General features: G+C 47.1%; 1 protein-coding gene across 2 annotated transcripts in view; it reads left to right on the forward strand.

The window, feature by feature from the left end:
* mtmr9 (myotubularin related protein 9) overlaps positions 1–13,528 on the forward strand; it is a 54,041-nt gene that overhangs the window by 11,260 nt on the left and 29,253 nt on the right. For both annotated transcript variants that reach the window (XM_071369332.1, XM_071369333.1), the window contains exons 7-9: positions 5,745–5,906; positions 6,009–6,150; positions 12,849–13,069. In XM_071369332.1, coding sequence (XP_071225433.1) covers positions 5,745–5,906; positions 6,009–6,150; positions 12,849–13,069 — 525 coding nt within the window. The remainder of the gene's footprint in view (positions 1–5,744; positions 5,907–6,008; positions 6,151–12,848; positions 13,070–13,528) is intronic.

The raw sequence follows: 13,528 nt of genomic DNA on the forward strand, positions 1-13,528 counted from the left end.
ATAGGTGAGGTGATGGGAGGGAGAGATGATGGGAGGGGGAGGTGATGGGAGGGGGAGGTGATGGGAGGGAGAGGTGATGGGAGGGAGAGGTGATGGGAGGGAGAGGTGATGGGAGGGAGAGGTGATGGGAGGGGGAGGTGAGGGGAGGGTGAGGTGATGGGAGGGAGAGGTGATGGGAGGGAGAGGTGATGGGAGGGAGAGCTGGTGGGAGGGAGAGGTGAGGTGATGGGAGGGAGAGGTGGTGGGTGGGAGGGAGAGGTGAGGTGATGGGAGGGAGAGGTGATGGGAGGGAGAGGTGATGGGAGGGAGAGGTGATGGGAGGGAGAGGTGATGGGAGGGTGAGGTGGTGGGAGGGAGAGGTGAGGTGATGGGAGGGATAGGTGATGGGAGGGTGAGGTGAGGTGATGGGAGGGAGAGTTGGTGGGAGGGAGAGGTGAGGTGGTGGGAGGGAGAGGTGGTGGGAGGGTGAGGTGATGGGAGGGAGAGGTGATGGGAGGGAGAGGTGATGGTGATGGGATAGGTGAGGTGATGGGAGGGAGAGGTGATGGGAGGGGGAGGTGATGGGAGGGGGAGGTGATGGGAGGGAGGGAGAGGTGATGGGAGGGAGAGGATGAGGTGATGGGAGGGTGAGGTGGTGGGAGGGAGAGGTGGTGGGAGGGAGAGGTGGTGGGAGGGAGAGGTGATGGTGAGGGAGAGGTGAGATGTGATTGGAGGGAGAGGTGATGGGAGGGAGAGGTGATGGGAGGGGGAGGTGATGGGAGGGAGAGGTGATGGGAGGGAGAGGTGATGGGAGGGGGAGGTGATGGGAGGGATAGGTGATGGGAGGGTGAGGTGAGGTGATGGGAGGGAGAGGTGATGGGAGGGAGAGTTGGTGGGAGGGAGGTGGTGGGAGGGTGAGGTGAGGTGATGGGAGGGAGAGGTGATGGGAGGGAGAGGTGGTGGGAGGGAGAGGTGGTGGGAGGGTGAGGTGATGGGAGGGAGAGGTGAGGTGATGGGAGGGAGGGAGAGGTGATGGGAGGGAGAGGTGATGGGAGGGAGAGGTGGGGTGATGGGAGGGAGAGGTGGTGGGAGGGAGAGGTGATGGTGATGGGAGAGGTGATGGTGAGGTGATGAGGAGAGGTGATGGGAGGGAGGGAGAGGTGATGGGAGGGAGAGGTGATGGGAGGTAAAGGTGGTGGGAGGGAGAGGTGGTGGGAGGGATAGGTGATGGTGATGGGTGAGGTGAGGTGAGGTGATGGGAGGGAGAGGTGAGTGTGATGGGAGAGGAGAGGTGATGGGAGGGAGAGGTGGTGGGAGGGATAGGTGAGGTGATGGGAGGGAAAGGTGATGGGAGGGAAAGGTGGTGGGAGGGAAAGGTGATGGGAGGGAGAGGTGAGGTGATGGGAGGGAGAGGTGGTGGGAGGGAGAGGTGATGGGAGGGAGAGGTGAGGTGATTGGAGGGAGATGTGATGGGAGGGGGAGGTGATGGGAGGTGATGGGAGGGAGAGGTGATGGGAGGGAGAGGTGATGGGAGGGATAGGTGATGGGAGGGGGAGGTGATGGGAGGGATAGGTGATGGGAGGGTGAGGTGAGGTGATTGGAGGGAGAGGTGATGGGAGGGAGGTGGTGGGAGGGTGAGGTGAGGTGATGGGAGGGAGAGGTGATGGGAGGGAGAGGTGATGGGAGGGATAGGTGATGGGAGGGGGAGGTGGTGGGAGGGATGAGGTGATGGGAGGGTGAGGTGAGGTGATGGGAGGGAGGGAGAGGTGGTGGGAGGGAGAGGTGGGGTGGTGGGAGGGAGAGGTGGTGGGAGGGAGAGGTGAGGTGATGGGAGAGGTGATGGGAGGGAGAGGTGATGGGAGGGAAAGGTGGTGGGAGGGAGAGGTGGTGGGAGGGAGAGGTGATGGGAGGGATAGGTGAGGTGATGGGAGGGAGAGGTGATGGGAGGGATAGGTGAGGTGATGGGAGGGAGAGGTGATGGGAGGGAGAGGTGATGGGAGGGAGAGGTGGTGGGAGGGATAGGTGAGGTGATGGGAGGGAAAGGTGGTGGGAGGGAGAGGTGGTGGGAGGGAGAGGTGGTGGGAGGGTGAGGTGATGGGAGGGAGAGGTGAGGTGATGGAGGGAGGGAGAGGTGGTGGAGGGAGAGGTGGGGTGGTGGAGGGAGAGGTGGTGGAGGAGAGGTGAGGTGATGGGAGAGGTGATGGGAGGGAGAGGTGATGGAGGGAAAGGTGGTGGGAGGGAGAGGTGGTGGAGGGAGAGGTGATGGGAGGGATAGGTGAGGTGATGGGAGGGAGAGGTGATGGGAGGGATAGGTGAGGTGATGGGAGGGAGAGGTGGTGGGAGGGATAGGTGAGGTGATGGGAGGGAAAGGTGGTGGGAGGGAGAGGTGGTGGGAGGGAAAGGTGGTGGGAGGGAGAGGTGGTGGGAGGGAGAGGTGATGGGAGGGTGATAGTGATCAAATCAAATCAAATTTTGCACATGGTTAGCAGATGCTAATGCGAGTGTAGCGAAATGCTTGTGCTTCTAGTTCCGACAATGCAGCAATATCTAACAGGTAATCTAACAATTCCACAACAACTACCTTATACACACAAATCTAAAGGGATGAATGAGAATATGTACATATAAATATATGGATGAGCGATGGCCGAGTGGCATAGGCAAGATACAATAGATGGTATAGAATACAGTATATACATATGAGAAGAGGGTATGCAAGTTATGTAAACATTATTAAAGTGGCCAATGATTTCAACTCTGTAGAGAGGCTGCTGCCTACATATGTTGGTGATGGCTGTTTAACAGTCTGATGGCCTTGAGATAGAAGCTGTTTTTCAGTCTCTCGGTCCCTGTTTCGATGCACCTGTACTGACCTCGCCTTCTGGATGATAGCGGGGTGAACAGGCAGTGGCTTGGGTGGTTGTTGTCCTTGATGATCTTTGTGGCCTTCCTGTGACATCGGGTGGTGAGGTGTCCTGGAGGGCAGGTAGTTTGCCCCCGGTGATGCGTTGGGCAGACCGCACCACCCTGATGGTGAGGGGGATGGTGAGGGAGAGGAAGAGGTATACAATAAGTGTTCTAGTAGAGAATGATAAAGGCCTCTACTGGCCAAAAGCCTGTATTAGCAAGGGCAGCACCATTGAGGAATTTCACCATTTTGAAGAAGTCAACTGATTGGGACTTCCTATGGGTTAAGGAAGGATCACATAATTCCATCAAGGTCATCAGGAGGGATCAGCCAATGAATTACACTCGTGAACAAACATTCCATAACTGCAGGTTAATGCAGTAAATGACCAACCTTGTCTTTATACCTCTTCAAACAACTGACTACTTCAAAATGGAAATTGCCTCCCTGGCACTGCCCGCGCGCGCCCAGACAGCCTAATGGAAACGATATAGAGCTGACAACGTCACAAAAGAATGATGTGCACGCATCAATGGGGCAGAAGGCCGTGTGGTTTATGGTTTCTGAACGGGCAGATAGCTAGCAACAATGACACGAGGATGCCAAGTGGGGAATCGTAGGTGGCTCGTTTTATCTTGTTATTGATACCCTGTCTTGTTTTGACTCCAGTCATGTCAATGCTAATAGACAAAAAAAAAAAAGCTAGCTATCTAATAACTAACAATGTATTTGAGAGACAAGTCAGGAACTCTGATACCTCCTGTTGCTTCAGCCTGCTGTTTCCCAAGTTTTACTTTACTTTTATTTTTATTTAAGTGTTCGTGTCAACACTTGCTACCAGCTAGCTAGCTAGGTTGCAATGGAGCTCGCTTCGCCTGGAATAGCTAACTTAACATTTCCAGCGCTGTAGAAGCTATGTTTATTACGCTCTTGTCCGGGACAATATTGACAATGCGGACTACCAATGTGGCAATTGTTTGCTAGCGAAGGATTACAGGAATGAGTTGGCTATCCTTAGCAAGAAAATGTCAATTTTGCTCGAACTTATAGGGAGAATGCAAATGGGAACTATCTGGTTCTCAGCTCCTATGGCTGGACGCCACTCGGGGGCTGATGGACGTTTCCCCACTCAATGACATTATGAAGGGCAGCTCAGAACATCTGAAGATGGATTTAAAATAACTGATTGGGTCTCTGCTTGATACCAACAAATGCCCCATAATATCTGGCCCTTTGCCCTCCCTAAGTCGTGACTTAGCCCGCCATAACAGACTTTTAGCCCGACATAACTGGCTACGAGACTATTGCAGCTCTGTGGGTGTAACATTTATTGACAATGTTTATACTTTCTGGAAAAAAAGCTAGTTTTATGAGGATGGGATCCACCCAAATCATTTGTGTTCCTGGATCCTTTCACAGCATTATAAGGCTGCGTTGAGACAATGACTTATCAACGACCCAAACCCAGCTTAGTTAATCCCTACGATTGTGTCGCTGAGTTGTCATAATGCTTCAGCAAATGTACAATATACCAGGGGCATTGGAAGACACAATGTAAGTAACCTAATTTATGTCCCTCTAACTGCCCTGAATGTCTCTGCTGATCCCACAGCAGTAATCATGTACCTAATGAACCAGAGTGATACTGTCAGCACTGAGGCGGTGTGCCCTAGTAGACAGTCCACTGTGTGCAGCTCACCCTGCGCTAACACAAAGAACATGAGCATGTCTACTTCTGCTAAGCTTCCCAGTAAAGCAATGAAAACCATCAAGCATCCCTGAAAAGTGTTAAAAACAGCCCACGTTAACATATGTAGTTTAAGAAACAAGAATTCATGAAATCAATAATTTGCTAGTAACAGATGACATTCATATTCCGGCTGTCTCTGGAACTCCGTTAGATAACGTATGATGGGCTCAGGGTATCAGGGATTGATGAGGAATTTAAAAATTGTTACGGTTGAGAGGGACGAGGCAAAATAATACGTTTATATAGTAAGCAAATAAGTCTGGCAGCACAACCGATTGGCAAACGTACTGCAAATTGATAAATCATGTGACTAAACTGAATACAAGGAAGAAGAAGAAACTACACTATGAAACAAAGAAGAACGACAGTAAAAAAGCTTTGCAGCACCTTAAATTACATTTTGGGCAAAAAGGCAAACTCAGCTCCATCAATCATTGAATCAGATGGCTCATTCATCACAAAGCCCACTGATATTACAAACTACCCTAATCATTTTTTTCATTGGCAAGATTATCAAATGTAGGCATGACACGCCAGCAACAAACGCTGACACTACACATCCAAGTATATCTGACTAAATTATGAAAGACAAGAATTGTAATTTTAAATGATGTAAAGTGGAGAGCCTGATAAAGCTGGTAGAAGCCTGTTATAACCTCTCCTCCCCCCCCCCCCCCAGGTCCAGTATTCTCCAGGAGAGCCTGATAAAGCTGGTAGAAGCCTGTTATAACCTCTCCTCTCCCCCCAGGTCCAGTATTCTCCAGGAGAGCCTGATAAAGCTGGTAGAAGTCTGTTATAACCTCTCCCCCCCCCCAGGTCCAGTATTCACCAGGAGAGCCTGATAAAGCTGGTAGAAGTCTGTTATAACCTCTCCCCCCCCCCCCCCCCCAGGTCCAGTATTCTCCAGGAGAGCCTGATTAAGCTGGTAGAAGCCTGTCATAACCTCCCCCCCCCCCCCCCCCCCCCCAGGTCCAGTATTCTCCAGGAGAGCCTGATAAAGCTGGTAGAAGTCTGTTATAACCTCTCCCCCCCCCCAGGCCCAGTATTCTCCAGGAGAGCCTGATAAAGCTGGTAGAAGTCTGTTATAACCTCTCCTCTCCCCCCCAGGTCCAGTATTCTCCAGGAGAGCCTGATAAAGCTGGTAGAAGCCTGTAATGACCAGAGCCACAGTATGGACCGCTGGCTCAGTAAACTAGAGGCTTCTAACTGGCAGACTCACGTCAAGGAGATCCTCACTACTGCCTGTCTGGCTGCTCAGTGCATCGACAGGTAGATAACCTACTATAGGGTATCTCTCTATCTATCTCTGTCTCTCTTTGAAGTTAAACTCAATCAACTTTTATCCCTCTCGCGTCTGTCTGTCTGTCTCAGGGAGGGTGCGTCAGTACTTGTGCACGGGACAGAGGGGACAGACTCGACCCTACAGGTGACGTCTCTGGCTCAGATCATCCTGGACCCAGCCTGCAGGACCATCCAGGGATTCCAAACTTTAGTGGAGAGAGAGTGGCTGCAGGTAACACATTGCCAAACCAGTGAAATAAACAAAAACAACATTAACAATTTTTTGTTGTTGAAATGAACAGTAAACCTTGCGCTCATAAAGGTTTCAAAAACAATAGACGTTTCAAGTGTAAAATTATCAGCTATGTATCGTGTTTTAGTAATGTGCAAGTAGTTGTAGTATGAATAATAGGGGAAGATAAACAAACACAAACAAACAAAATAAATATTGGTTGTATTTACAGTGTTGTTAGTGTTACACTGGTTTCCCTTTTCTCATGGCATCCTGCCACACATCTTGCTGCTGAGATTGCACGTTGCAGTATTTCGCCTAATAGAATGGGAGTTTATCAATATACAGTGGGGAGAACAAGTATTTGATACACTGCCGATTTTGCAGGTTTTCCTACTTACAAAGCATGTAGAGGTCTGTCATTTTTATCATAGGTACACTTCAACTGTGAGAGACGGAATCTAAAACAAAAATCCAGAAAATCACATTGTATGATTTTTAAATAATTAATTTGCATTTTATTGCGTGACATAAGTATTTGATCACCTACCAACCAGTAAGAATTCCGGCTCTCACAGACCTGTTAGTTTTTCTTTAAGAAGCCCTCCTGTTCTCCACTCATTACCTGTATTAACTGCACCTGTTTGAACTCGTTACCTGTATAAAAGACACCTGTCCACACACTCAATCAAACAGATTCCAACCTCTCCACAATGGCCAAGACCAGAGAGCTGTGTAAGGACATCAGGGATAAAATTGTAGACCTGCACAAGGCTGGGATGGGCTACAGGACAATAGGCAAGCAGCTTGGTGAGAAGGAAACAACTGTTGGCGCAATTATTAGAAAATGGAAGAAGTTCAAGATGACGGTCAATCACCCTCGGTCTGGGGCTCCATGCAAGATTTCACCTCGTGGGGCATCAATGATCATGAGGAAGGTGAGGGATCAGCCCAGAACTACACGGCAGGACCTGGTCAATGACCTGAAGAGAGCTGGGACCACAGTCTCAAAGAAAACCATTAGTAACACACTACGCCGTCATGGATTAAAATCCTGCAGCGCACGCAAGGTCCCCCTGCTTAAGCCAGTGCATGTCCAGGCCTGTCTGAAGTTTGCCAATGACCATCTGGATGATCCAGAGGAGGAATGGGAGAAGGTCATGTGGTCTGATGAGACAAAAATAGAGCTTTTTGGTCTAACTCCACTCGCCGTGTTTGGAGGAAGAAGAAGTATGAGTACAACCCCAAGAACACCATCCCAACCGTGAAGCATGGAGGTGGAAACATCATTCTTTGGGGATGCTTTTCTGCAAAGGGGACAGGACGACTGCACCGTATTGAGGGGAGGATGGATGGGGCCATGTATCGCGAGATCTTGGCCAACAACCTCCTTCCCTCAGTAAGAGCATTGAAGATGGGTCGTGGCTGGGTCTTCCAGCATGACAACGACACGAAACACACAGCCATGGCAACTAAGGAGTGGCTCCGTAAGAAGCATCTCAAGGTCCTGGAGTGGCCTAGCCAGTCTCCAGACCTGAACCCAATAGAAAATCTTTGGAGGGAGCTGAAAGTCCGTATTGCCCAGCGACAGCCCCGAAACCTGAAGGATCTGGAGAAGATCTGTAGGGAGGAGTGGGCCAAAATCCCTGCTGCAGTGTGTGCAAACCTAGTCAAGAACTACAGGAAACGTATGATCTCTGTAATTGCAAACAAAGGTTTCTGTACCAAATATTAAGTTCTGCTTTTCTGATGTATCAAATACTTATGTCATGCAATAAAATGCAAATTAATTACTTAAAAATCATACAATGTGATTTTCTGGATTTTTGTTTTAGATTCCGTCTCTCATAGTTGAAGTGTACCTATGATAAAAATTACAGACCTCTACATGCTTTGTAAGTAGGAAAACCTGCAAAATCGGCAGTGTATCAAATACTTGTTCTCCCCACTGTATGATTTTTTTTCAAATTCTTTGTGGGTCAAGGAACAGAAACAGAACCGAGAACGAAAGTGATCCACACTGTTCCGGAACAGAACCGTTATTTTAAAAGCAAGGGAACCAGTTAATAACATTTTAAGTTCCAGGCATTTTTGTTGTTGTTGTCCCCCCCAAAAATGCAACAAAGCACCTATGCAAAGCCCTCACTCTGTCACTCAGAACTTATTCCAGTGTCTCCATGCCAGCTGAAAATCTTTGCCAATGTGTGTTTAGGCTACCTGTCCCTCCCCCCTCCAAAGCATTGGGTACTGTACTGAAGTGTTAAGCATAATTCAGAAGATGGGGAGAATTCTTTTTATTTTTTCCTATGCTAATTATGGATACTATAGGCCAAATTTTCACGTTTCTCTATCCACTGTGATTGGTGAAGTAATTGTAATGAGCTAAATGTAAAAAAAAAAAAATGTTGACTGTTGATTTCATAGATCATTTTTTTTTTTTAGGGAACAGGAAAAAACTATGAATCGGTAAAAGATTTTCAGGTACTTTATTTTGCTGGTTGGAACAATGGAAAAATAGTGGTTCTGTTCAGAATTAAATAATTGGAAAATCATTTTGGTTCCAACCCCTGGTTTCCACCTCATTTGGTGGGCAGTGTGCACAAATATTGTTTTCCCTCGAGAGCCACGTCTGCCTATGGCGGCTTCTCTCAATAGCAAGGCTATCCTCACTTGAGTCTGTACAAAGTCAAGGATTTTCTTAATGTTGGGTCAGTCACGGTGGTCAGGTATTCTGCCAGTGTGTACTCTCTGTTTAGGGCCAGACAGCATTCCAGTTTGCTCTGTTTTTTGGGGGTTGATTCCTTCCAGTGTGTCAATTAATTCTATTTCTGCTTTCTCATGATTTGGTTGGGTCAAAATGTGTTTCTGTCCTGGGGCTCTGTGGGGTGGGTTTGTGTTTGTCAACAGAGCCCTAGAACCAGCTTGCTGAGGGGACTCTTCTCTAGGTTAATCTCTCTGTAGGTGATGGCTTTGTTGTGGAAGTTGTGGGCATCGCTTCCTTTTAGGTGGTTGTGGAATTTAACAGCTATTTTCTGGATGTTCATAACTAGTGGGTATAGTCCTAATTCTGCTCTGCATTATTTGGGTTTTTGCGTTGTACACAAGTATATTTTTTGCAGAATTCTGCATGCGGAGTCTCAATTGAATGTTTGTCCCATTTTGTGAATTATTGGTTGGTGAGTGGACCCCAGACCTCACAACCATAGAGGGCAATGGGTTCGATAACTGATTCAAGTATTTTTAGCCAGATCAATTAGGATGGCGACTTTTATGTTCCTTTTGATGCCATAGAAGGCCCTTGCCTTGTCTCTTAGATTGTTCACAGCCTTGTGGAAGTTACATGTGGTGTTGATGTTTAGGCCGAGGTAGATATAGTTGTTTGTGTGCTCTATGGCAACGGTGTCTCAATAGAATGTGTATGTGTTGTCCTGGCAACTGGACCTTTTTTTTGAACACCATTATTTTTGTCTTACTGAGATTTACTGTCAGGGCCCAGGTCTGACAGAATCTGTGCAGAAGATCTAGGTGCTGCTGTAGGCCCTCTTTGGTTGGGGACAGAAGCACCAGATCATCAGCAAACATTAGTAGGGTGAGGCCGGGTGCTGCAGACTGTTCTAGTGCCTTCGCCAATTCATTAATTCTGCCTTATTCTTAAATGGATGAAGAAAAACAATCCTCATCAATCAATACACACAAACCCCCATAAGGACAAAGCAAAAACAGGTTTTTAGAACTTCTGGCAAATTTATATATAAATTTTTTTTTTTAAATACCTTATTTATGTAAGTATTCAGACCCTTTGCTATGACCCTCGAAATTGAGCTCAGGTGCATCCTGTTTCCATTGATCATCCTAGAGATGTTTCTACAACTTGATTGGAGTCCACTTGTGGTAAATTCAGTTGATTGGACATGATTTGGAAAGGTACACACCTCTCTATATAAGGTCCCACAGTTGACAGTGCATGTCAGAGCAAAAACCAAGCCATGAGGAATTGTCCGTAAAGCTCCGAGACAGGAATGTGTTGAGGCACAGATCTGGGGAAGGGTACCAAAACATTTCTGCCGCATTGAAGGTCCCCAAGAACACAGTGGCCTCCATCATTCTTAAATGGACGAAGTTTTGAACAACAAAGACTCTTCCTAGAGCTGGCCGCCTGGCCAAACTGAGCAATCGGGGGAGAAGGGCCTTGGTCAGGGAGGTGACTAAGAAATCGATGGTCACTCTGACAGAGCTCCAGAGTTCCTCTGTGGAGATGGAAGAACCTTCCAGAAGGACAACCATCTCTGCAGCACTCCACCAATCAGGCTTTTATGGTAGAGTAGCCAGGCGGAAGCCACTTCTCAGTAAAAGGCACATGACAGCCTGCTTGGAGTTTGCCAAAAGGCACCTAAAGGACTCTCAGACCACGAGAAACAAGTTTCTCTGGTCTGATGAAACCAAGATTGAACTCTTTGGCCTGAATGCCAATTGTCACGTCTGGACGAAACCTGGAACCATCCCTACTGTGAAGCATGGTGGTGGCAGCATCATGCTGTGGGGATGTTTTTCAGCGACAGGGACTGCGAGACTAGCCCGAATTCTGGATAGAGTACAGAGAGATTCTTGATGACAACCTTCTGCAGAGCGCTCAGGTCCTCAGACTGGAGCGAAGGTTCACCTTCCAACAGGTCAAAGACACTAAGCACACAGCCAAGACAACGCAGGAGTGGCTTCGGGACAAGTCTCTGAATGTTCTTGAGTGTCCCGGCCAGAGCCTGGACTTGAACCCAATCGAACACCGAGGAGGTGAGGGCCCTCGGAGTGTGGTGTCAGGAAAATAACCTCACACTCAACGTCAACAAAACAAAGGAGATGATTGTGGACTTCAGGAAACAGCAGAGGGAGCACCCCCCTATCCACATCGACGGGTCAGTAGTGGAGAAGGTGGAAAGTTTTAAGTTCCTCGGTGTACACATCACGGACAAACTGAATTGGTCCACCCACACAGACAGCGTTGTGAAGAAGGCGCAGCAGCGCCTCTTCAACCTCAGGAGGCTGAAGAAATTCGGCTTGTCACCAAAAGCACTCACAAACTTCTACAGATGCACAATCGAGAGCATCCTGTCGGGCTGTATCACCGCCTGGTACGGCAACTGCTCCGCCCACAACCGTAAGGCTCTCCAGAGGGTAGTGAGGTCTGCAGAACGCATCACCAGGGGCAAACTACCTGCCCTCCAGGACACCTACACCACCCGATGTCACAGGAAGGCCATAAAGATCATCAAGGACAACAACCACCCAAGCCACTGCCTGTTCACCCCGCTATCATCCAGAAGGCGAGGTCAGTACAGGTGCATCAAAGCAGGGACCGAGAGACTGAAAAACAGCTTCTATCTCAAGGCCATCAGACTGTTAAACAGCCACCACTAACATTTAGCGGCCGCTGCCAACACACTGACTCAACTCCAGCCACTTTAAAAATGGGAATTGATGGAAATTATGTAAAAATGTACCACTAGCCACTTTAAACAATGCCACTTAATACAATGTTTACATACCCTACATTACCCATCTCATATGTATATACTGTACTCTATATCATCTACTGCATCTTGCCATCTTTATGTAATACATGTACCACTAGCCACTTTAAACTATGCCACTTTATGTTTACATACCCTACAGTACTCATCTCATATGTATATACCGCACTCTATACCATCTACTGCATCTTGCCTATGCCGTCTGTACCATCACTCATTCATATATCTTTATGTACATATTCTTTATCCCTTTACACTTGTGTGTGTGTGTAAGGTAGTAGTTGTGGAATTGTTAGGTTAGATTACTGTTGGTTATTACTGCATTGTCGGAACTAGAAGCACAAGCATTTCGCTACACTCGCATTAACATCTGCTAACCATGTGTATGTGACTAATAAAATTTGATTTGATTTGATTTGACATCTCTGGAGAGACCTGAAAATAGCTGCGCAACAACTCTCCCCATCCAACCTGACATAGCTTTAGAGGATCTGCAGAGAAGAATCGGAGAAACTCCCCAAATACAGGTGTGCCGAACTTGTAGTGTCATACCCAAGAAGACTCGAGGCTGTAATCACTGCCAAATGTGCTTCAACAAAGTACTGAGTAAAGGGTCTGAATACTTATTTAAATGTGATATTTCAGTTTAAAATGTTTAATACATTTATAAAAACCTGTTTTTGCTTTGTCATTATGGGGTATTGTTTGTCGATTGAGGACAAAAAACAATTGAATCTATTTTAGAATAAGTCTGAGTTTAAGAATAGCCTATTTTAATTTTTGGGCTGTATATTTAATTATTTAGTTTAGTATACCATCAACACCACAGGCCTTTTTGGGTTTGAGGGTTTGTATTTTGTCTAGCTCATCCAATGTAATTAGAGAATCAAGTAGGTTCTGGTGGTCTCTAATAGCCGATTTAGAGAATCCAGTGGGTTCTGGTACTCTCTAATAGCTGATTTAGAGAATCCAGTGGGTTCTGGTGGTCTCTAATAGCTGATTTAGAGAATCCAGTGGGTTCTGGTGGTCTCTAATAGCTGATTTAGAGAATCCAGTGGGTTCTGGTGGTCTCTAATAGCTGATTTAGAGAATCCAGTGGGTTCTGGTACTCTCTAATAGCTGATTCTAAGTTTAGTAATGTGTTTCTTTGTTATATCTCCCTCCTCCCTCTAGGCGGGCCATCCGTTCCAGCAGCGTTGTTCCCAGTCAGCCTACAGTAACAGTAAGCCTCGTTGTGAAGCTCCGGTGTTCCTGCTCTTCCTAGACTGTGTGTGGCAGATCCTCCGCCAGTTCCCCTGCTCCTTCCAGTTCTCGCAACACTTCCTGGTTCTGCTCTTCGAACACGCCTACGCCTCGCAGTTCGGGACCTTCGTGGGCAACAGCGCCTCCGAGAGGTCTGTCAGAGAATTACATCCCGAGAGTCATACGTTATGTTTAGTTATGGATTTACGATGCCTTCAGAAAGTATTGACTTATTCCACATTTTGTTGTGTTACAGCCTGAATTCAACAATTCATTAAATATATTTTGTTTCTCACCCATCAACACACAATACCCCATAATGACATCACAATACCCCACAATGACATCACAATACCCCATAATGACATGACAATGTCCCATAATGACAAAGTGAAAACATGTTTTTAGAAATGTTAGCAAATGTATTAAATTAAATACAGAAATATCTAATTTACATAAGTATTCACACCCCTGAGTCAATACATGTTAGAATCACCATTAGCCGATATTACAGCTTTGAGTCTTTCTGGGTAAGTCTCTAAGAATTTTGCACACCTGGGTTGTACAATATTTACACATTATTCTTTTAAAGAATTCTTCAAGCTCTATCA

The sequence above is a fragment of the Salvelinus alpinus genome, chromosome 27 (assembly GCF_045679555.1).
Source record: "Salvelinus alpinus chromosome 27, SLU_Salpinus.1, whole genome shotgun sequence".
Classification (NCBI taxonomy): Eukaryota; Metazoa; Chordata; class Actinopteri; order Salmoniformes; family Salmonidae; genus Salvelinus; species Salvelinus alpinus.